This window comes from Protomyctophum parallelum (assembly GCF_964188405.1).
Source record: "Protomyctophum parallelum genome assembly, chromosome: 17".
NCBI classification, from domain to species: domain Eukaryota; kingdom Metazoa; phylum Chordata; class Actinopteri; order Myctophiformes; family Myctophidae; genus Protomyctophum; species Protomyctophum parallelum.
In genome coordinates this window covers 33,382,562-33,407,694 of record NC_139719.1, presented here as the reverse complement: position 1 = coordinate 33,407,694, position 25,133 = coordinate 33,382,562, and the positions used below count along the sequence as shown (strand labels likewise).

At 42.9% G+C, this 25,133-nt stretch overlaps 1 protein-coding gene across 2 annotated transcripts in view; it reads left to right on the top strand.

Moving 5' to 3' along the window:
- rab11fip3 (RAB11 family interacting protein 3 (class II)) overlaps positions 1-25,133 on the top strand; it is a 51,531-nt gene that overhangs the window by 18,902 nt on the left and 7,496 nt on the right. The window contains exons 3-11 of one of the 2 annotated variants that reach the window (XM_083788284.1): positions 775-851; positions 5,116-5,291; positions 14,692-14,889; positions 18,242-18,277; positions 18,455-18,548; positions 19,249-19,493; positions 22,131-22,212; positions 23,038-23,175; positions 24,568-24,723. In XM_083788284.1, the coding sequence (XP_083644410.1) occupies positions 775-851; positions 5,116-5,291; positions 14,692-14,889; positions 18,242-18,277; positions 18,455-18,548; positions 19,249-19,493; positions 22,131-22,212; positions 23,038-23,175; positions 24,568-24,723 (1,202 nt within the window). Of the gene's footprint in view, positions 1-774; positions 852-4,238; positions 4,362-5,115; positions 5,292-14,691; positions 14,890-18,241; positions 18,278-18,454; positions 18,549-19,248; positions 19,494-22,130; positions 22,213-23,037; positions 23,176-24,567; positions 24,724-25,133 lie in introns of those variants that run through there. The other variant, XM_083788285.1, reaches the window with a different exon arrangement.

Genomic DNA, 25,133 nt, shown 5'->3' with positions numbered 1-25,133 from the left:
TAAGCATAAAGTCTACCTTTACCGTTTTAACATCAAAGTAGGGCAGCAACATTAACTCTTAAAAGGATCCCTGGCTAATTATAAACATTATACTTGCCCTCTATAACTAAAAATAAATATATAATAAATAAAAATGCAAACATTTGCAAATATTTTATTTCTTTCATAAAAAGAGAATCACTCAATAGGAACTGCTCAATGTGTGGCCCAGCCCTATGGAATGTATGGAATGCACGTGCTACAGTAATACAAAGTATTTAAAATATCGCTTTGATGCTCATATTGAAGTATTAAGTTGTTTTTTATTAGCACGCCATATGGCTAGCTAGATCATATGGACATAATGACATCAACTTGCGACTTTGTGATGGGAGCAGTTCCTATTGAGTGAAAGATTATCTATTTATGAAAGAAATACAATATTTAAGGTGTTTATATTTTTAAATTTTAGTTGTAGAGTGCAAGTATAATGTTTAAGGCATATTTGTCTCATTAGCCAGGGATCCTTTTAAAATGTGCGTTGTTCTCTTGACAAAATTTAGCTGAATGCTGGTTGGATACATCCCAGCAAAGTGACCTGTGCAAAATCGTCAACTTGCCTATTCCTTCCACTTTTTGACACCCCTGTCAGTTCTGTCAGGCACATTGTGTAACAAGTATGGTACAGTACAGGCACCGCAAACATTAATCTTCTTGGTTAGTTTTTTCCTTGTTGACATTGTATGTTTGCATTGTGCACATTAACTAGGGCTCTCCTTCCCTCTGTATGTACAGGGCCAGAGCCTCAGCTGTATGACGTACACTACAGCCCAGGGGACGGAGCTGTGGGCTGCACCGAGGAGTACGATGAGGTACGATGAGACACAACCGGAATTGATACTTCCTTCTGTGTCAATACTCAAGGTCCGAAGGCCCAGCTCATTTCCATATATCATGATGCATTGTTCTTTATCAAAAACTAATCCTAACTAATCCAGGTAATATAGAAACCACAAAGACCAGACCATGGCAATCATCAAACCTAAAGAAACGGGGAAACATTTGCACTAGAGCAGTGATTCTGAACCTTTTTTATTTCAGGGATCCCCATTTTGTTAACATTCTTTATCTCTGGGGCCCCAATCTAAGAACATTTTTATTGTTGGACATGATTTGGTTCAATATGGCCTGCCGATTGGTCCAGAATTCCTTTACTACCTAGGTACTGTAGGTATAGGAGTAGCCTCGATACCCAGGCTTTCATTTCGTCTGCGCGAAAGATGAAAGCCTGGAAAAATCCGTGGGCTGAACCAGTCAACCCTTCCGGGTGGGCGTCGCTCTAAATGATGTGACGTAGCGCTGCACTAGGGGGGAGAGGAGGGGCCGGGGGTGACGGACAGATCGATGAGATCCAATCAGGGTGCGCGCATTTCTGAGGCGCGACCCGCCCCTCTAGACGAGAAATGTCTCTGTTTGGGTCAGGCTAGTATAGGAGTAACAGTGAAACTGATTAAAATATCCATTGTACATTATCTAATTGTATTTACTTATACTGTATGTAGCCTACTAATTGTGAAGACTACCTATCGGTCACTTGGTGAACATGGGGACGCCCTGGAACCACCTCAAGGACCCCCGGGAGTCCCTGGAAGCCACATTCTCAACATCATGTAGATTTATTCTAGCCTGGTGTGGTCCAGTTCTGCCCATGTTCTTTCTGTCTCACTCACAGCAGCACAGTGTCCAGTTCCCAGGCTGAACTTCTGCTGCACTCACACACGCATCCCGCTGTAATTGGCCAAGCGGCCAGCAGAGCTATCATTACTACTCTGTGAATATTCCACATGCTTGGCACACATGCCAAATGACATCTGGCTGAATTCTCTAGTTTTCTTTTTTCTGTTCACAAATATTGAATGAGCTGCTGGCCGAGTCGGGGCTGAGATTTTACATGTGCGTGGAATTATGTTTTTTCAGCTGCGGTTAGCATATCTGGAATTCCTGTCTCCTTCTGCACACAGAGGTTGTATATTTAACTATAATTTCTGCAGGCGTCAGCGAGATTGAATTGTTTCTCCCATTGTGTGCACTTGGATCACTTTAAGTGGGATTGTAGTTACAGTGTGCAGTATCAGCGCCCTCAAGTGGTGTGGTTGATAAGTGCACTCCCAGTTTTTGCAGCACATTGATGGAGCACGTTTTTCAGGATCAGCAGTACAGCTTGGCATTAACACTGGCAGGGGGTTCCGTGCTTATATACAGGGACATCCCATGCTTGGAAAGAGATGTGCTTCTGTTCTAAGCATCCTCGGCATTATTAGTTAGTTATTCAGTCACAAGGACTTGTTAATTATTTTCATTGGTTAAATATTTATGAAAACTCACAGACAGACTTAACCACTTTAGACAGCTATGTGTGTCTCTGGGTCCCTGGGTCTGTCGGAGCACGAAAATAGCGTTATAGTGTTTGTTCACCACCAAGTGTCACTGTCTAAATGGCAGAACTACAGTTCGATCTGCTATTTTCACTACTTTTGCGTGACACTTTCAAGACAAAGATATACTAGGGTATATACACACACACACACACACACACACAAGCACGCACGCGCACGCACACACACTCACACTCACACTCACACTCACACTAATAAATACATAAAAAGATAAAATGGGAAGATACAAGGTTTCTGCTCAACAGTGACGACGATATGCATCACTTGCCGACGCTGTAGGTGTTGATGAGAGTAAGGTTCAATGAGGTATTCAGGCACAAATATGGAGTGAGAACAAAATTCCAGGATTAGAATTAGAGCAGCATGGTGTCCGGAGAGACTCATAAATCTGCCAGCAGCTCTATAATGAGAAGCACTGATACAATGCTTCGTTGCAGATATGTGCCGCTACAATCTCACAGGCTCCAAAGAGAAACCTTGGTATCAGATCACTCTGGATAGAAATGAAACGTGTGTTTTACAATGCAGAATTAATTGAACTCTGAGCTAATGGTGTGTGAGTCAGTCTTGAGTTATTTGTTTTTAAATTGATATTTTAGACCTGAAACGTCCCGGTAGCTAGTCACTATTTCTTGGAAGGCATACTGTAAGCGGCATATTTGTGGAGTTGGTGGATGTGTTTGAAGTAGACACCACACCTGTATCCCTGGCCTTGTTTTTTCCTCTGGTTCCTGGCAGCGGAGTCCTCTCTCAATGGCCATGCTGTCTTAGACCTGTTTGCTTTCAAAACAGGCGAGGTGAGGCTGTTCACCGGAGGCCTGGCAGAAGAGGTACATAAAAACGCCCCGTCCAACCCGCCCCCTCCTTCACAAAATGTTCCCTCCCTTTGGGTTTGGGATATTTCTTTGGAACAGCAAACAACAAATAAGAGGCCCTCTCCTGTTCTCACAATCCAAAATGTATCTGGCAGTCTTTTTTCTTTTTCTTTCTGTCTCTAATTGCCTGTTATTATGCGCATCGCCAGGGAGTTATGACAACACTGTATGATATACAGTACTGCACGCCTTCATTCTGTCTGCTGGCTGTGCGATCCGGGACACTGGTAGAACATGGCTTAATGATTTACATTGTCACATGGCGACTAGGAACTAGAATGTACCCATGCCAGGAGACATTAAAGATTAAATAGGTGTAGGTCTAATCTTGTGTTGTGTTTTAACCTAGGGGTTGAGGAGTCACTGTCAGTGGTGGATAATAACAAAGTACATTTTCTCAAGTACTGTACTTAAGTGCAATCTTGAGGTACTTCTACCCCACTACATCTCAGAGGCAAATATTGTACTTTTTACTCCACTGCAATTATTTGACAGCTTTAGTTACTATGCAGATTTAGATAATTATTACAAAACATAGAGCCACATAAGCTCTATTTTATAGTTATATGTTTTTTAGAGTATTTTTTACTTTAGAACTTGAAGTATATTTTGATGCCAGTACTTTTATACTTTTACTCAAGTATGATATTGAATACAGGACAATTACTTGTAACAGAGTATTTCTACATTGTGGTATTGCTACTTTTGTTTTACTTAAAAGTAAAAAAGCAGAGTACCTCTTCCACCACTGGTGCGAGTGCCCCAAGCCGCCTTCCCTGGTCTTTGGACTTTCTCTCCCTGTCCCGCCCCCTGAACACCCAGCGGAGCTGAATGAGGTGTTTCGATATTTTAAAATGTTTACTCTCATTTTCTCTCACTCTCTCTCTCTTTGAGAGTGAAAGGGAGGAAGCGCTATAGGAGGGGGTTTAATCGCAGGGGTCCCATGACAGGCCAGCTTTCCTGTCGGTGAGGCCGGGCTATAGAGAGCATGGTTTTGGGAATGGTGGATAGCCCTCTGGGTCCTGCACCTCCCGGAGCTTTACACAGACAGGTAGGTCAGACAGACCTGCCATTTATGGTGGATTCATGATAATTGCAACAAGCAGTTTATTTGAGCATTCTAGTTGAGCATTTGGTGTTTTGTGCCCGGAAAATTCAGTAGCTTATGAAGAGTTGCTTGTTTGCTTGTACTTGTGGACTGAAGGTGTCGGGACAGCAGGTTTTGCTTGGCACAGGCTTCAGAAAGGCAACAGGCTGCATCTGAAGCCTGCGTGTTCTTTGGCTTTTTGGACGTTGGCGTAATTGGCATTTATACCCGCTTGCTGTATGTGAATGTTAAAAATGGGCTCCCGTTTGAAACTGGTGTCTTGTATTTCTGTTTTCTCACTGTCATTGGACGTCTTCAGCCATTATCATTTAGTGACCTATTACATCATGGAATAACAAAGACCAGCTGATGCCTGTCAATACACTTTTATGACCACAGCAGCTTTACTTCAGCGAATATAGGTAAATATATTCTCTGTGGACTGGAGACATCTATTATGTCTGACAGCAGGTCTGGAAATCTATAAGACATAAAACTATGGATATATGGTATGAGCTATGAGGTATTCCTTATTGTGTTTTGTGTTTATATTCAACAGGCATAATATATGTAGTAGTAGCATATATTGGCCTCACTACAACGTTTTCTAGGTGGTGAATTATTAACCCTTCTAACAATCGTGTATGTGTTCCCACTAACAGGCGATGTCGATATCATAATTATTGACCGTTTTTCTCCAACTCTCATCTCATTGTAGCAAAATGAGGTGACGGACAGCGCGTACCTGGGGTCAGAGAGCACCTACAGCGAGTGTGAGACCTTCACGGATGAGGACACGGGAGCCCTCGTAGCGCCCGAGATGCACGAGGAGGTGGAGACGGACAGCGGCATCGAGGCCACCATACATGATGCTGATGATAGCGGCAGCAACAGGTCAGCATAAGGTTCAGGCATACAAACTGCAGTCCATTCAAAGTAAACGTGACATGGATTGCACACTCGAGCGGTTGACTTCCTAGGAGGACCCATTCAACTGTTCATGCTTTGCTTCAGTGCTGCACACATTGGAGCTCCTCCTCAGTATACAGAGGTTGCTTATATTGTCATTATAGATGCATTCCAGGATTGGGCCACACAAGCAGGGCCGTCTTTTTTCTCGCTGTGTGTGTGTTTGTGTGCGCGATTTCTTTCTGTTTGCATTTAAAGGGGGGACTTTAACCCATTTAGACCATAGCACGTGTGGAGCCGTCCTAGCTAATCCAACCGATGGATTGCGAGGACGTGTACACGGCTCGTATCTCCTAATCTAGGGAGCTCTCCGTGGTTTTGACAGATGGATATACTAAGCTCTTCATTTCTGACTTCAACATGCCTCTCGTTTAAAATATGAACGTGAGGGATTATAATTTGATGACCAGCAGAGACTCCAGAAGAAGTCTCACAGGGGATTCACACTATGGTCCCGGGTGCACACTCGGGACCACTTGGCAGATGTTGTGGTAGTGTGAACGATGCGTACCGTTCCCGGGAGCGGATCACACCAACCGTCCCCGGGACCGCATGGGGGGCGGGTCTCTGGACCGTTGAAGTGTATTCAGATACGGATCGTTCCAATGTGAATGCATGCGTACCTAAAGAAGGACGTGGACTGTTTTTTATTTAGAACGTCACATAATCTCTAGTCGACGAGCCAAGCGTCAACAAAAATAACCACACAGACGCTGCACGATGCGCATTTCTCAACGCCGCCTATGTAAAGTAAAGTAAAACTAATAATAATAATGCTAAAGTAGAATCCATTTCTAATTTCTTGGGTGAACTATCCCTTTAAAAATGTAAATTCTCTTAAATAATGGTGGGGGTTATTTAACCACTTAGGCCCTACATGCTTTTTTGTATGACGAATAGGGAAAAAGTCTGATCTACAACCTCACAGAATCGGATTGTGATGCATTTTGAACTAGATCTTCTATTTTCACTATTTAAGACATGCAATTGGCTGTTTACCTACAATGAATGGCAATCCCAAAATGGGGATTCCAAATTGAAAGTAAGAAAGTTGGAACATTAAACATGGAATAAAAATAAAAGTACTTTACACCAGATGGCACTAGCTAACCATAATGACTACTCTGATTACCCTCCTATATTAAACCTTGCTCCAAGTCTATGAATGCACCATTACATTTAGGCACAAACTAGACCATCCATATTATATATTTGTTAGAGAAAAAAAGGGCAGAACATTAATTTCTGTGTGTTTAAAAAGAGGGGGTATTGGAACAAATGGGGCTATGAATATGGGCTTCTCTGTCCCAACATGCATTTACAGCATTACTGTAGTAATGTAAGTGCCCCCCTGGGGCAACTAGACGCCATCTACAATCCAGGTCAGGATGTAGACTCTGCATGTAGGGATGTGAACTTGATTCTGAAAAGGAAGGTTTAGGTCAAAGCTTCTAGCTGATTACCCTCGTGTTATAAATCACGTGGATCAGGTTATAATAATATGACCTTCCGGCCATAAGGCTTTCTGTACATGTGTGTCAAGTCCTCCGCTAAGAGGCACAGCCCTGCACTGGCCCTTCGCACACACCTTCCACAGCCTCCACATGCTTTACGAGCCAACTCTGGATCAGGGACTACTTGTAGACAGTCTATTTGGGTCAGCAGACGGCGAGATTAAAATGATGCGGTGGACAGCCACTGTGTTTGATCTGATGTCCCAGTACCTCCCATGTTGTTAGATTGTCTACCTGAAGGTGCTTGAGTTCACCGGATTAACCCTTAGAAATCCTTGTAAATCAGTGTATATATTGTTAGTTATTGTAAGCTTTGTGTAAGTTCTATGCATACTGTATATCAAACCCTGTAGATGAATACAAGTTAAAATGTCCTGGCGACATTCAGGGCTCTGCACCACAGTGAACTAGTTGACACTTTGTGTGATTGTTGTGTCTTTCACTGCTCATCTAAAGATAACTTGACTTGATCACTTGCTTATCTCTATAAGCAAGTGAAACGCTGTGAGACCTTGTGCACAGAGAGACTTTCTAAAGGTCCTTCTCAGTGTGTCTGAGTGGATCATTGGGTCTGTTTTATGAGAATGGAATGTTTCTATCTGTTTTGAATTATCAGGATGGGGCATCAGCCTGTACTGATTATAGTAAGTTAAGTTAATCTTTTAAATCTTAATTTATCTAATGTCTAATCATTGTGGTTTTTACTGAATTGGGTAACGGCAATGCTCAATCTTAATTCACAGTCTTGCCAAACTCTTTATTTTGCATCGTCTTGTTGTTTTCTTTCGACGCCTGACACGTTTGTTGAGTGGGAATCTGTTACTCATACTCATTAGCAGTTTGCAATGTTAACTTTGAATGAAGATGATTAACGGTTGTGGGTACTGGACCAGTTATCGTCAGCCCATGATGCTACCCCCACCTCTTAGGCTGCTGTTGTGGAATCTCTCGAGCAGCAAGGCACTTTTAGCAAGGATGACTGACCACACCGCATATGAGCATGTATGATTTCGAACAGCTATCTCTCTGACGTTCTTTAGACAGCTCAAACGGGCTGATTGGTTTAGTGTCTAATTCTGATCATTGAAATACAGCTTTCGATCATTGTTTGAGCGTTCGAGACAATGATTTCTATTTCCTCGTGCAGAAATGTTTGTATTCTTTTCAACATAAAATATTGTGTAAAACAGGTTTATTAGGTAAAAGATTAATTAAATTACTAAATTTACAAAATTTCAACACTGGGGCTGGGCCAACTAGAGCAGGGTTTCCCTGCAATTTGAGACCATTCATCACCATTAATTCTTTTTCAAAAATGGTTAAAGTAACTGATGTACAAGCTCACAATCTGGCACATTTTTTATTAATACTATTCATTTATCTTAATTTTTTAGGAATGTTTTGTGGGATAAAAGAAAAAGGTTAACTTTACCAAAGGTAAAACAAAAAAAGCTGTATATTCGCTGTCCATAAAAAAAGGGTCAGGATCTGTGTTTGGATAACACTGAATTAGAGGCTTGGAAAAGGTTCAGTGAAGTACAGAGAAATACAGTTTAAGGGCAGGCACTGGAATAGAGTTAAGTTGTAAATTGTGGCTACTCTACTGCCCTACCTCAGGATAAGGGGGGAGGGTGTGTGACACATTAATTCTGACCACTGAATAGGAAAACTTGGGTTCACTGGCCAATTTATAGCTAACAAACTCCTATGTTTCGTGGGGGTTGTGTAAGTTGTTGTAAGTGCCTTGCGAGGTTGACCTAATTGAATCCTTCCACCCGAGCGTTGCAAGCCGACTGGCTGCAGCACACCGCCGCGTGCATGTCTGAATGAACGTGTTGTTTTTGTGGGGGCATAGTTTGTGCCAGGCACGGGGGAGGAAGTGTTGAGGAATGAGGTCTTATCTGCTGACTGTGTGACCTGTCTCTTGGTCCTGATGACGGATTGGACGGCTCTGCCTGTCAGGGATGTGTTTGGACTTCCCGTTCCATGACTGAGCCTTGAATTCCAGGAAGTGTGGAGTAAGCTCTTTTAGGTATTTTCCTTCTTTTCTCTTTAGTTGGAAAGGGGCTAATCCAACCCCCCCAACCCGATTTTGGATGGTGCACTTCCTGTGATACCATTGAAACCTCTTTGAAAGAGGATTTATGTTTAAAATGTCACTCAAATTACAAGGTCAGGTGTTCATAAATGTATTTCTTCGTTGACTTTTTGAAATGAGCAAAGCCATCACTATTCTTCAGTCTTGGTAAACAAAAAAATCCACAATTCAAGCACTTGAGAATCATCTTCCAGTCAAAACAACTCTTTATTGCTTCCTGCATGCAGTGACTCAACACTGACCGTTAGTAACTGCTGACAGAAGGGCCTTTTAGGCTGTATTTTGCAATAAAGCATAGCTACCCTTACTTACCCCTACTACTGAAGACAATGGCTGATGATGCATATACAGTAGGAGTACTCCAGGGATTAGGAATCTTAACACGATTAACTAGCTCCACCCACCTATTCCCGGCCCTTTCCATCCAACCCCAGCTGGGAGAGTCAGTATTCTTGCCTATTAGCCCCTACTTAGCCTAAAATCTGATTAACACCAGCCACTCACAGCCGCCCTGTCCCGATTCAAACTTGAGTCTAACGGGTGGCACAGATGATTCACTTACTAGCACTCACACGGAACTGCACAATAGCAAGCTGTGAGGACCACAACATCACCCTGGCCACTTTTACCTTTTACAAACCAGAGAGCTGTGGGTTTATTTCATGTTATTGTAAACGAGTGAAACGTCAGGATTCCACTGGGGTTTTATGGGATTTTATGTCCGGTTTCTCTGAGGCTTACACACACCAGCTAGACTCGAGGAGTGCCTTCTCTCTCATCACCTGCCCTCTCTATGAGAGACCTAAATATGGGCCCTTACTCAGGCCTGGGTTCTGGGTAAGTGTCTCCAGATATGTTTTTGAGGGGCGCTAGCCCCTCCTATTCCTATTATACAGGTTTAATGTTTGTTTTTAGTTAAACAAACATTAAAAATCACACCTGTGTGAAGTGAGGGGCACTAATATATTAAAGTCTAACTCATGTTGATTAGGTGATGTAATGGTAATATAAAAGAAACGGTGCCAACCCAAACATTAAACGCCATTAACAATAAAGAGACAATTATGACGTAATGAGGCACATTTTGACGTACATTTTCCCTTAATTTTCAATGGCGTTTACAAAACAAACATTGAACTAAAGACAGACATTAAACCTGTGTATAGGAGTGGCTGGCACCCCTCAAAAACGCCATTGACAATGGACAGAGTTTAATGTTTGTTTAGTCACAAACATTATCATTATGTCATCTGGTGTGCCTGAAGGTACACAAGTACGCAATAGAAGTACAAGATGCATTTCTTTGCATTTGTAATTGATGGTTATTCAGATACGGTAGTTGCTAGTTAATGTACTATGATATTCAGATATTCTGCAGCTGATGCTCGTATACTGGCTGCTATGCTAATTACTTTGTTGCACAGACTTGTTTTCTCAGTACTATTTACTGTTGACTTGACTAATGTCTCTTACAGAATAGTGTCTGCTAAATGCCTAAATTATAAAATTAAATTGTAAAATAAATAAAACCACTAGGCCATCAGTGCCGGTGTTGGTAAAGGGTCATTCTCTCTGAAAAGCTAGAAATTGACCACTATTGTTGTGTGACTACAGATTGCGTTTTGCTGATTTGGACATCCTGTTATCCTGTTGGTAGTTGAGACAACTACCGTTTCCTGTAGTGTAGCAGGGAAGACAGGCTTTCCAGCTATGTACAAGAGCAAGCCGGATCAGAGCCTGACCGATGCCAGATGTTTGGGTCCGTTTACGATTTTTGGAGAGTCCTAGACCAGCGATTACAGATGTTTAGACTTTATTTTGACCCAAAACCCATTTTGACCTGAGATCAGATTCTAAAAATGTCTTCTACATCCTGACAGTTTTCTGAAAAAGCTATGTTTCTATGTCAGTCTTTCTTCGATTTTTCAAAAATAGCAGACCTACAACCTCGTAGCGCGCCACTTGTAGACCTGCTATTTTTCAATAACTAAAGCATAACATAATGCTAATACCAAAAGGTGTTCCCGCCCAAAATGGGATAAGCAAGAAATAAACCAATAACATGTGATACTATAATAAATAAAATACAATTAACTTTATTTCATATAACCTATTGACCTCACAATGCAACTTGTTGTGAGCTTGTAGATCTATTTTTTTCTTCATCATCTTTGAAACTTTTCATCTATAATTATGCCCCAAATAGAGACGCTAGGTTGAAAGTGGTGATAAAAAGTCCTGGCGTGTCAGATACAGGGCCAGTGTTGTCATTGTCAACAAAGTGAAATATTGTCCAATATATTGGTTGGGCTTTAGCAAGGATTACTATATTTATCCTCCAGTGTAGTGATTTAGTCACAAGCTAATACTGTCTGCCAATTACTAAACAAACATTGTTAGGACAGTGTGTGAACACTCTCACTTTCAACTCGGATAAGGTTATCGCTTAAGCTTAGCCCACATAAAACCCAGTGAAAGCTCTGCTCACATGCTGCTAGTGTAGACATCACATTTCCTCATTGCCAGCCAAGTACAATGCAAGACCTTTTGTTTTCACCAGGGCAGACATTTTGACATGAATGTGAATTATCAGAATACCTTTGAAGAGACTGTGGAACTTCTTTGCCGATGATAAATCACCAGAGTAAATGGTCTTGTTTGGGATTTGGTTCTTTTAATTTCCGGGCCTCTGGGTCTGTACGCCAACATCCTGCCAGCTCTTACAGACCAAGCTTGGCACACAGACACACTGAACGACTGCAGCACTTATCTTCTCAAGCAGTCATAATAGATGAGCCTGGCTATGTACACCTGCCTATGTGGTCTGTAAATACTTAGGCCCTCATACACCCAAATATGGGTGCACGCCGGAATCACTGCAATTCATCGGCATTTATCATTCCAGCGCGAACTTGAACTTTGGCGTGCACCCGGCCAAATATCACGTCAGGTCAGGAGCTGTCGTAGGCTTTGTCCTCACCAGTTGTTTGTCGTAGAAAAGCAGAGCAGCATTGACTTACAGGCTGTCATAGGCTTCTAAACCTATGTATTCACTCCTAAAAAATATATAAAACTAATAAATATCATACACGTCATATGACATTTCCAGGTGTACAAGCAATTAAAATCATGCAATTAAAAATACTGTTGCAAATTAGATGCTTAAGCCATTTAAACAGTGTTTTGCATATACGCATGCCACATAGGCCTACATGCAAGGATTTGCGCTGCCTGTGCTGGAATAGTTTCATGACATGGAGAGGCATTAGAGGGAGACTGCTGCAGCTGGATCAGTCAAGTCTCCCAACGGGTACAGTAATCTACTGCAGGCCCATGTCTTTCTGGAGTTACGGTATGTGCAATCTCGTCGTCTCGTTTAAGGATAAACCCGACGCTTCGCTCGAATGCCAAATGTGCCGAGCCAGCGCCCAGCCAGCCCACCACCACCAGTACCACATAAGGTTTAGGCTGTGCATTCATTAGATAGATAGATAGATAGATAGATACCTTTATTATCCCGCGGGGGGAAATTTGTCAGCCCAGCCGCTGCAGCTAGACAATCTAATATAGACTGTCATAAACGTGCATGGTCACGGTTTCACAGACCACAGAGACACAGGACAGGAGGAGCAGATTCAGTGTGCGGTTGTCACAGGCTGTGCACGTCCAAACTGATGCCAATGACATGTGAGCTATTTATTATTTAAGCTTCACAGGTTCAGGTTTTCGTTCACTAATATATCTTGTATATTAAATGAATAAAGACTTTAATAATTTAATATACAACTAACAACACAGTGACAGGTGCGTGCGTGTGTGTGTGTGTGTGTGTGTGTGGGGGGGGGGGGGGGGGTTGAGGCGGGCAGCGAGGCGAGCGAGGAAAACAATTGGCTTTACATCATTCAACACCCATGCTCGAATTTGAGGCAGAATTTACACTACATTGATAAATGAGGGCATTAGTCTCTTGAGACAGACTGTTGACGCCGTCAAATTCTAAGGAAAAGAGGGCACTGTTTTTCTATTATTTTTTGACGATGGGTTCTCAGATTGGTAAATATTTGATGCCAGAGCTTAGTAGTTTATTAACCCGTTTCCTATAACCCATAAGTCTTTGCGTTTGTGTGTGCATAACTTCCTCTTGCTGTGTTGCCAGAGAAACAAGTGGCCAGGTCTATGAAAACAAGCACAAATGAAAATAGCAGATCTACTGCTCACAGCGACACATTGTGAGGTTGTACATCTGTTATTAAAAAAAGAGAATCAATTAAAATATATTGAATATATTTTTATCATTTTAACAAAAAAAATGTCTGTGGACAAATTTATATTAATCTGGGGTTCCTTGACATGAAGAAATGTGGGAACCTCTGGTTTATAAAACATTAGGAAGCAATCTCAAATAAGGAAGACATCAGACATGGCACACAAGGAGCCCCAGTACCTTCCCGCCTAAACAGGTCAATACACTAGGGCTGACCTCGATTAGTCGAATAGTCGACTAATCGATCGGAACGGGTCTCAGTCGACTGACCACCTCTTAGTCGACTATTTTTGCCCCAAAAAATTGTATATAAAAATACAATATTTACAAAAATATACAAAAATATGGTATTATTCCACTAGGTCTGTGGGGGACATAAACACATTTGAACATTCTGACTGTTCAAATCTCCAATGTGCATCTGGAGTGTGTCTGCCTGTGTGGCAATGTGCCACTGCCTGTGACTTGAATCGCACAGTGTGCTGGCCTGATAGACTCCAGAATCTCAATCTCACCTGCTGTGCTCAATCTGGCTAATGACAAGCCTCTCAGTTGTTAAAAAAAAAGATTTGAACAGTCAGAATGTTCAAATGTGTTTATGTCCCCCACAGACCTAGTGGAATAATACAATATTTTTGTATATTTTTGTAAATATTGTATTTTTATATAAATTTTTTTGGCTAACAGCTAATTTATTCATCTATCAGTCGACTATACAAATCCTTAGTCGGGGACAGCCCTACAATACACTGAGGCGAAGAGTACAATCTCCATATTTGGGTCGTGCTGTCCCAGAGCTCTATATATGAGGAAGACGTGACATCCAGCACTCACACAGGCTATTGTAGAAACATCATAATGGTATACGCGCCTGGCATCGTCATGGTGATACGTACCCAGTATCCAGTAGAAGCGTATACTGTAAAAGAAGGATCAGAAGAGGTCTAGAGTTATGGCAGCAACTCCTACTATTGACACGGGAGACTCCAAACCCCCCTAAGAGACAGAATATTTGGCCTTACAACACAGATATTGTAGTGTAAGAAGCTTCGACATCTTACTAGTTTACTAGTTTGAGCTATTTTATATACACACTTACACAGTGCAAAAAACGGAGTCTTTTGCATCTATCGTTCACCCGTTTAGCATCTAAACGTAACACATTATGTTATGTCAACCTCCACAAACACTCATCCACCATCGCCTTGGCCCCCTAGGATGTATAATACAGTATTGTGATATTGACTACTGAAGTTTTCTGAATTGCAAAACAAAAAAAGTCCTAGTTACATGTCATGTACTCATTCCATTTATTGCACAGTGATAAATCAATTCAGAAGAAAAACGTATTTGCCGGTATGTGTAGCAAATGTGTACACATGGCAAACCATAGCGATTGACAATGTGTGCATATATCACCCAGTCATTCATGTACCCACTCCTTTTCAGGTTCTCATTGAACTCTGACCTCCACAACCACTCTCTGGTGACGGTCATCGGCGGAGAGGAGGAGCACTTTGAGGACTTTGGGGAGAGCAACACCTCAGAGTTGCTGCTGGAGTCCAGCATGGACGGCACTGAGGAGGACCCCTCCCTGCTGCGGACCCCCGACCAAGTCAACGGATCCTCGCTGCTCCTGTCTCCCAGGTAGAAACCCGTCACTACTCCCAAGTCCCAACACTGGCAGATAACGTGGATATTTATGGACCAAGCGTCAAATTATGTGATATATGTCTCCATTGAGCGTTACTTCCTTTAAACATCCTTAATTACACATTTCAGCTGTGAACCTACTGTGAATTAAACCAAACGAGTGGCTTCTGTGTCTACTATCTGGCCATTAACTCTTATTACATACTCAGTGGCTTGGGATAGGGTGGAGTTTCCCCACCCCGAGATAGCGTCTTTGTCAATATAGTAAATTAAAAATACATTACATTTCATTCCGGTTTGTCACCTCACAACAATTTCTTATCTGGTTGCGGTACCTAATGATAATGACACTGTCAGCTACATTATCAACTACCGTCTCCTTGGATGTCATGTCACTAATCACTTTCCAGAGTGACTGTTTGTTCAGAGAGTCTGAGGTCAGTCATTGATAAGCACTCTGTGGAGAATGTCCGTCCCACCCTGAACTGCCTTCCTTTAGTCCGGAAGCGCAACAGAAAAGGAAGTAGTCATTCGATCAAGTCTGTTTTCCTTAGTTAGTCAGAGTGAGAATATAGCAGGCTGTAGTTTGTTCCACCGCTGTGTTCCCTTTCCTGAACTCCTTAGTTATCTGAATGCAGCTACTTACTCACATCTTTTAAGTTGCTGTGGATTCTATAGCTGAGTCCACTGGGACAGAGAGAAGGTGACTGTTCCTGGAACGATAAGACAACCTGAGGACGAGGAGTGCTTAGTTGGCACACTTGGCCCCTCGACTGTCAAGACACACATTTAGGTCATCTGTAGTCGTGTGAAGTGTCTGTCAAACACTGAGGTGCACCCAAGCTCTCTCTCTCTCTCTCAATCTCTCTCGGTCTGTCACACACACTCACTCACACACACATACACACATGCACGCACACATTTTAACACATTTAATTCTCCTACTCACTTTTCCTGTGTTTTCTACTCTGCTTCCATCAGACACAGAGTTGGTTAAAGCACAATTCCACGTTGGGTGATATTCATCCCCATATATTAGCAGCTAACTCCCTAGCTTTTGTAGCCCTGTCAAAATATGGAAAGAAGCCACTCATTGATAGGACTGTCCTAAAAGCGTTTTCTTCATTGTGAGTTGACTGAATGGTCCATAAGATTTCTACGGGCAAATCTTTGAGGTAGCAGAGGGCAGAGGCCAGTCAGTTCTGCACATAGTACGTTCTGTACTTGGTTATCCCGCTGGGGAAAATAGACATCCACAACACATCGCTGCATCCCACAAAACCTCACCCACTCAGCACCCACTCAAAGCTCCCACTGTGAGCCGATCGTGCTAATTATGGAGATGCATGCATTGCATGTAGCACTAGACGTCAGTACCACCTACACACACGCGTGTGTGCACACACGTAAATTAGTTGAATCACAGTACTTGGGGTGGCCTGAATGGTTAAGGAGCCCGCCTGGGAAGGCAAAGGTCCCACGTTCGATTTCCAGCCCTCAGCAATATGTCAAACTGAGCAAGTCACTTAAGCCCTAACTGCTCCCTTTGAGTGATTCACACCAACGGCTGCTTACTGCTACTACTTTGAGTACTTTGAGTAAAATGCAGAGTGACAAAAAACACCCCAAGGTGTGGGGATCAAATTATCATATTTCCACTACAGACAGATACATTACACATGTCACATTACATCTGTACATGCATGCACAAACACACGCATGCTCTCTCACACACACACACACACACACACACACACACACACACACACACACACACACACACACACACACACACCCACACACACACACACACACACACACACACACACGCGCACACACACACAATAAACCACCAAATGCTTTGTATGCTGGCTTGAGAGTGGCATTATTTTAACTGTAAACTGTTCCCCACAATGCATCTCCCCCTGTAACCGTGTTGCAAAGTAACATGCGTACATATGTTGAGGCATTTTGACTATTGTACCATGGCACACTGATACTAAAGGAATATATTTAATTCACTTTACTGGGAAACTGCCTTCAGAGTCTTGTCACCACCGAATATTCCAGCTCACTTCCCCCTTCAAATACCAGCACCCAGCACTTCACTGCTCTCTGCTCGTTCCAACCTACATTACCTTTCCCTGGAATCCCTCCCAGAGAAGTCCTCCGCTCCTCTCCAGCCTGAGTTCACCCCTTCTTGTCCACTCACTACTCCTTCTCTCCCTCTTACTCCCCCTTTTTGCTTTGCTCCTCTCTCCAGTGCGCCCGCTCCTCTCCCTGACCGCTTTCAGAGCTTCCTCAGGGAGGAGGCGCTGGACTTTTTCTGTAGCCAGTGTCACAAACAAATCAGTCGTCTCGAGGACCTCTCCACTCGCCTCAATTTCCTAGAGATGACTAGGTAACCTCCTGTGTGTGTATGTGTGTATATGTATACACACCGCTGTGTCATTTAGGTATCATATACATTGCCATGATCTCTGTGCCTGGTTAAACATCAACATAAAATAAACACACCTTGTCTGTTCATGTACTGCATAATGTACTATCCATGTACAGAGTATTATGGCGTGTTTGCGTGCGTGTGTTTTTGGTTAGTCACTCACAAATTCACAATCATGGTGATCACTCCATCGTCACTCCTCTCTGCACGTTTTGTGTGTGACTTGCAGTGTTGTTTTTTGTTTTGTTTGTTTTTTATTCTGGCTTGTGGTCAGGAATTGTCAAACTCATCTCATCTAAAACTCGAATGTGCACGACTGCACGTAGCATTATGGAACAATGAGTCTGTTAAATAAGGTAAGTGCAAATGACTGTCATGCTTTTCTACAGAAGTTTCATAACCATTTGCAGGGTCTGCTGACTGACTCATAACTACATGAATTACGATTTGCCATGCCTACATAATACATAATTTTCATTCATTGTAATGTAGGAGATTGTGTTGTTGCATTATGCATATTTCAGTTCAAGTGTAATTACACTTTTCTTATTTTTTTAGAAGAGTATGCATTTATAAAAAGTTCTCACAACAGAACTGCTGATCTAGGATTAGTGGCCAGGATGGACCCTTTGACCCTCCCATTGATAAATCCTGAAAGCCAGCACTGATCCTAGATCAGGACTTTTTAGATGCTTGATAACTGTGGTAGACTGCTGTGACGTGATCTAAATATAGAAAACACAATTTGTGGTGATTAATGGTTATGGCCCATCTCTCTCTCTCTGCTGGGCTCCCTGTAGATGGAGGGATGAGGGCTGCATGCCAGGAGATAGTACCGTATGTCTTTCCTTTATCATTTCTGTCTTCCTGACCACTTTCCTGTTGTTTCGTCTCCCCCATCAGCGCAGGCAAGAGGCTGTCCAGCAAGAAAGTAGCGAGGTAAGTGAACACTCCGTTTCACTCATTTCAGTAGGCTGCACTGTTCATATGTTTATATGAGATGGTCTGTTCCGTTTGATACATTGGCATCTACAGTATATGGGAAATATTGTTTGGACATCTGAACTTCCCATGGAGAAGACCTGTTGATTAATGCTTCCTCCTCCTCTGCTGTAGGCACCTTCTCCAGAACAGTTCAATGACTCTGGACACCGTGAGTGATTTGACCCGCGACATTCTGGAGCTCGCTGACAATGACATCACCGACAAGGTGAGGGGTTCACCATTAATCAGCAATATTTACCGTGAAGAAAACGGATGAATCGCTGCTTAACAGTGTTCTGTAATTATCTTCGTTGATGTATACACAATATTGTTGACAAGATATTTTATGCAGTTGTCATAATATTTTCCAGTTTCAGTTCATTTTAGGGAAAATGATACCCTAAACCCTTCTCACACCTTCCTCAACCATATCCCTGTTTAAAAAAATATATACTTTACTTTTACATTACAAACCATTTATAAATCACTGTTAATGCTTCGAATGCAGTTCAAGGGAATTTACTATACAGATGGATAGACACAGACAGACAGTGTGAAGTCTGTGTGAAATGCATAACCTTAAAAAAAACATAATCTTAAAAAAAAAACATTATTGGGAGAGACCACACAATTGGAATGACCTACGTGTTTTTGCACATGATGTTTAACCTATATTATCTATATATAATTGGCATTTTAATAGTGTAATTTAGATGTAGACTGACGAGTGTCCGTTGTTGTTCGTATGGATATTGTATGTTGTTTCTATGTCGTGATGTTTTATGTGGACCCCAGGAAGACTAACGACTGCGGCAGCGGAAGCTAATGGGTATCCGAATAAAGACTAAAGAACCTGATGATAACGAAATTCTCCCCCCCCCCACACACACACACACACACACACACACACACACCACCCTACACAGGTGCTGCTGCTGGAGCGACGCGTGGCGGAGCTGGAGAAGGAGTCGGAGGCGTCGGGGGAGCAGCGCGCGCGGCTCCGCCAGGAGAACCTGCAGCTGGTGCACCGGGCCAACGCGCTGGACGAGCAGCTGAAGGAGCAGGAGCTGCACGCCGAGGAGCGCCTCCAGAACGAGACGCGGCGGCACAAGGACGCCCTGCACAAGATGGAGAGGGAGAGGGGTCTGGAGCTGGAGAACCTGCAGGCCAGGTCGGTATAGGCATTAAGAGCAGGGGGGGGGGTCATAACTGCTGGGGACACGTGCTGGTGACGCATCTGCGTTTTAACCATTATTTTCAACTTTAGCTGTTGAAGATTACCTCATAGTGCGTGCCACGCTACGAGCTTGTAGATCTGCTTTTTTTTTATCGTGCAAACGTGTCCAAATCATTGAATATATGTTCTTTCCCAGCGAACGTTTTTAACTCAAATCTTTGCTTCTGGGGGGTCCCTGGAAATCACCACTGATATAGAAACGTATGTTTTCTATAGGATAGGATTCAAGAAGACATTCTCAGGTCTTAATGGATTAACCTCTAGATACATGTTCACGTGTTGGTCATCGTGCACACACAGCCCTGTGACATGGTGAACTGCAGCGTTGTGGCTCTATACTGCCACCCGCTGGTGCAGCAGACCACCAATTCATGAATGGATTCACTCTAGAAGAAAGGATTGTCGACCTGTTGAAATCTCCTGTGATGAATAATGTACTGTACCCACCATGACTGATTTACGATACTAAGAAGTATTCCATAATCATAAAGTGACCGATTGAAAACGTGACATATTCTATTCTGTCATTTTAGTGGGTAAAATAAAATTATCTACCCTCAAACATCCATTATACTGTACCCTGGAAACTATACGGTATTACCTGATATTCTCTAGCCTCCATAACATTAATTATGTTAATTTTTTAAGTTTGCTGTGCAAATGTATTATTTAGCTACTTATTTTTGCACAGAATTAGTGTATTTGTCTTTTAACATAGTCCGTAGCATAGTACAGTAAAGTTATAGTATACTACTTTGTGTTTGTCATGATGTCACCTTAAGTCCCTAATTTACCATTAAGAGTAAAATGACCACTGTGTGAATATGGTATATTGGTGGGTATATCCTCCTACATTAGGCCTACCCACACTCCTAAGAATGGTGGGTATATCCTGCTACATTAGGCCTATCCACACACCTAAGAAACAGCGTTTTATCAGTGGTGCAGGGATACAGTTCCTTCCCACTGCCGTGGGAGACTGGTGTTCCATATAAAATATTTGATTGATTTGATTTGAAGAAAAAACTAAATCAACGAAAACTAAAACATATTTGGGACCAAATATGTTTGTATTCTTTCTTTTCATAGGATATTTTTCCCGCATCACCCAGAAGAGAATGTGAATCTATCCGCTGTGTTGATTGTAGGCGACTGAATGAGCTTTGTCCACTTGAGACCCAACATCCCTATTCTGGAGGGTCCATTAGAATCACCATTAGAATCACTGTACAAACAGACATTAAAAACACTTGACCAAAAGCCCATCCGTTACCACCATTGCCACATAGTTCAAAAGTACAACTTATTTAATTTTAACAGCTTCAAACACTTTGCAGATGCTTGTCTCATTTTTAAGATCTTAAATGGATTTGCACCTCCACCACTGAACCAGTTCATAGATCGAAGGGACAGTGGTGACAGAGCAACAAGGGCAACTACCAGAGGGGACTGTGAAGTGCCAATCAGACGTAGTGTGTTTGGTAAAACAGTCTTCTCTGTTAGAGCCTCCCATCACTGGAACAGTCTCCCTACAGAAGTAAGAGAGACTTCCAACTATCTGACCTTCAAATTCAACCTGAAAAGGTGGCTAAAAACAATTCAAATCTGTAATCATGAGTAACTATCAGCACTAATTAGTATTCATCACCGGTGTCATTTCTTCACTTCACTGTATTGTATTGTATTGTATTGTATTGTATTGTGTATGGTCATGGTGTTGGGTGCCTGCACATATGCACACATGGCATCAACGCATGGTGTTGTGTGCAGACGCCCTACACTTTGTCTTTCTTTTATCTGTATTGTACTGTGTTTTTGTATGGACGTAGTGATGGGTGCCTGCACATATGCACACATGGCATCAACGCATGGTGTTGTGTGCAGGCGCCCTACACTCGCCCATTTACATTGATGTGAAAACTGACATGTTGATTAATGAGCTTTATCCCTGTCAAATAAATAAATAAATACAATTTAATTGAAAATAGCATATCTACAAGCTTCGCAACGCCTTGGATTGCGACGCTTTGTGAGCTTGCAGATGGGTTATTTTCATCGAAGAGATTAGCTGTGTTGAGGGACAAAGGAGTGCACCACTACAGTACAGTTGTGGCTCAGGTCTGTTTTAGTATAACTAAGAATAGCGGGTTTAACCAATCGAGGACGGGAACCCCTTTTGTTGTTTTATGCATTATGTTATACTTTAGCTATTGAAAAATAGCAGATCTTAAAGCTCATAGTACGGCACTCTGTACGAGCTTGTAGATCTGCTATATTTGAAAAATCGTTCAAATGGGTGCCAATCTTTGAATATATAATCTTTCACAGTGAACGTTTTTAACTCAAATCTTTGCTTCTGGGGTGTCCCTGGTACAACCTATATTCAGATGGGGTTCGGCGGCCCGTTAAATATAATTATTGGGGTCCTTCACATGAAATAGTTTGAAAACCACTGATCTAGAAACATAGGTTTTTCAGTGTCATGATTTAAAATACATTTAGTAGAATCTGGTCCTCAGGTCTAAATGGGTCAAGGGGTTTAACCAGGGTTGTGTTCTCTACGCTGTTCAGGCTGCAGCAGCTGGATGAGGAGAACAGTGAGCTGAGGTCCTGTGTTCCCTGTCTGCGAGCCAATATCGAGAGGCTAGAGGAGGTGAGGATCCCGCTCCTCTCATTTCACTCTCATTTGTCTCATCTGGCCTCCTGCCGCTATCCATCTAGTTCACTCTACGCTCCACTCTCCCCTCTCTCATCCGTCTCACCTGGGCTCCTGCCACTATCCATCTATTTCACTCTACGCTCCACTTTCCCCTCACCAGATTTTAATTCTGACGTTTAGTTTCCGTCATAGCCTTTTGAATACAATTCAAAAGCTCACAACGGCTTTGTAGATCGGCTATTCCCGGGGTGCGACAACCGAGCATTAGCCTGAGCTAACGTGTTTCTGGTCTAGAGTGGCGGGTCGCGGCTGAGATTTGCGCACGCCCTGGTTGGTTCAACCATCTGTCTGTCATCCCCCGGTCCCCCCCCGGTCCCCCCCCCCCCCCTAGTGCAGCCGTCACATCATTTAGAGCGACGCCCACCCGGAAGGGTTGACTCCCACTTCTAGACCAGAGTGGCCAATGCGTTTACCCAGACTTTCATTTTTTGCGCTGACGAAAATGAAAGCCTGGGTACCGAGGCTACCCGAGCATAAAATGACTTGAATGAGAATTCTACTGGATCTCTTCTCCACTAGTGCCTCCATTTTAGTCTGGTTTTTATTTGTTGACGAAATTGTCTATATGATTAGTCATTGTTTTAGTCATCATAGCTTAGTTTTATTTAGTTTTGGTCAGTGAAAATAGGTAGTCGATGAACATTTTCCGTTATCGTTTTTGTCAACGACATTAACACTGCCCCCAACCTCGCTCCTTTCCCCTCCATTTTGACCCTCCCCCCTTTCACACTTGCATCCTCGTTTTCTTTTATCGACCAGGAGAAGAGGAAGCTTCAGGATGAGACGGAGGACATGACGGACAGGCTGAATGAGGAGCTGGAGGCCCGCAGGAAGATGGCTGACAAGCTGAGTCACGAACGTCACCAAAGCCAGAAAGAGAAGGAGTCCACCCAGGAGGTACAAGGTCTTTTTATATCTCTGTGTACCAAAACAACCTGTGCCCTATGTTGGAGATGAGACTGAACAATGCAGTGCAATATCATACAACAATTCATATCTGTGGTGTTTTAATGAGGATTATCCAAACTGAACGAATCTTTGGTTTAGACCAGTGGTTCTCAAGGGATCGGGACCCCTGGCCTAGAGACCTGCAAGCCCGTCGGGTACCGACGGGGCCCGGCCCGGCCCGGCCCACCAAAACGGGCCGTGGGCCGGGCGGGCTCACGCGCCGTTATATTAATTTTCCGATGTGAATTTCACCCAGACTGGACTTGCTTCAGCAGCGCGGCAGCATGCTCCATAGTGACGTGACAATAACCCCTCCGCAGTGTCCGCACACACACAAGCCACAAGGCAAGCACACTCAAATCTGGTCAAAACTATAAAGACTTTGAAACAACGTGTTTTACATTCTATCTCTCTCGCTCCGCGCCTATAAACTCTCGTCCTCTCTCTCTCCTAATTATTGTGCAGCGCAGCTGTACACACACACTCACACACACACAGTCACACACACCGAGTAGCTCTCCGCAATAAAAACATTAAATACTGCGGGAGCATTATTACCACACTAAACAAAGTTGGATTTGTACATTGCAGAAACTGCAGATACATAACGTAAGTGTTCTTATTATTGTCCGTCTACTCTGGGTTTTATAATGCAGTGTGAGTCCGCGATAGCCGATCTGCAAGCTCACAACGCGTTGCGCTGATTGACAGTGCACGTGCAGCAGCTACTGTATAAAATTATATTTAAGTAGGCTACTTTTTAGTGTGACGTCTGTGTTATTGACTTCTTGTTCCTTAATGTGGGTTTATCAGAGCGATATAGTGCAGCTGTGAGTCAGTATAGCTGCTGCTGCTGCGTCCGTGCACCAATAGAGCGACCGCGGCGGCGGCACGCATGCTTGAAATATTAAATAAAAATATGTCGGGCTTCCGGGCCGGGCCCGGGCCGTTTCTGGACTGTACCAACGGGCTTAGGGCCGGACGGGCCTTAACTCCACGGGCCCCGGGCCGGGCACGGGCCTATATTTTAGGCCTGTGCAGGGCTCTACCCTGGCTCCCTCATGATTTTGGTGTGGTCCCCAGTTAAGTGATAATTTAACATATTTATGGCTAAAAAAACGAAATGAAAAACTATACTATAAATACGGGTCAAACAAAATGTAATGCCTCAACTCCTACAATTCCAAGTGCTTGTCAGGGTGTGGGGGTCCCCAGTTCAAATAGGATTATTTGGGGGGTTATGGCCTGAAAAGGTTGAAAACCACTGCTTTATGCATATATTGTTTAAGTTACTTCACTTGTTGACATTTCTCCTATAACTTCCCTCCCACCACCCACCAGCTTATCGAGGACCTCCGTAAGCAGCTTGAGCATCTACAGCTGTACAAGCTGGAGGCGGAGACCAAGAGGGGGCGCTGTCCGAGCGCAGGGCTACAGGAGTACCAGACCCGCACCCGGGAGGCTGAACTAGAGCAGGAAATCAAGCGTCTCAAACAGGTACTCTAGCAAACAGTGTTGATTTCGTCGACTAAAACTAAGACGATGTCGACTACCTTTTTCCACTGACGAAAACTAAATGGAAACTAAATGAAAACTAAGCTATGGTGACTAAAACTAAGACTAAATATATTGACAATTTCGTCAACAAATAAAAACTAGACAAATGACTACTGGACAAGAGATCCAGTATAAGTCATTTTACGCTTGGTGGTATGCTGTTGCAACGCGTATATTTTCAACAAGTGTAAAATCAGCCATTACGACGGCATCAAGGCCCACCAAAATACATTTTAGTCGACTAAATCAACTGTAGATTTATTAGTCTAAAACTAGACTAACACTAAAACATTCCAGGTGACTAAAATGTGACTAAAACAGAATTAAAACTATTCAAGAGACTAATAGTC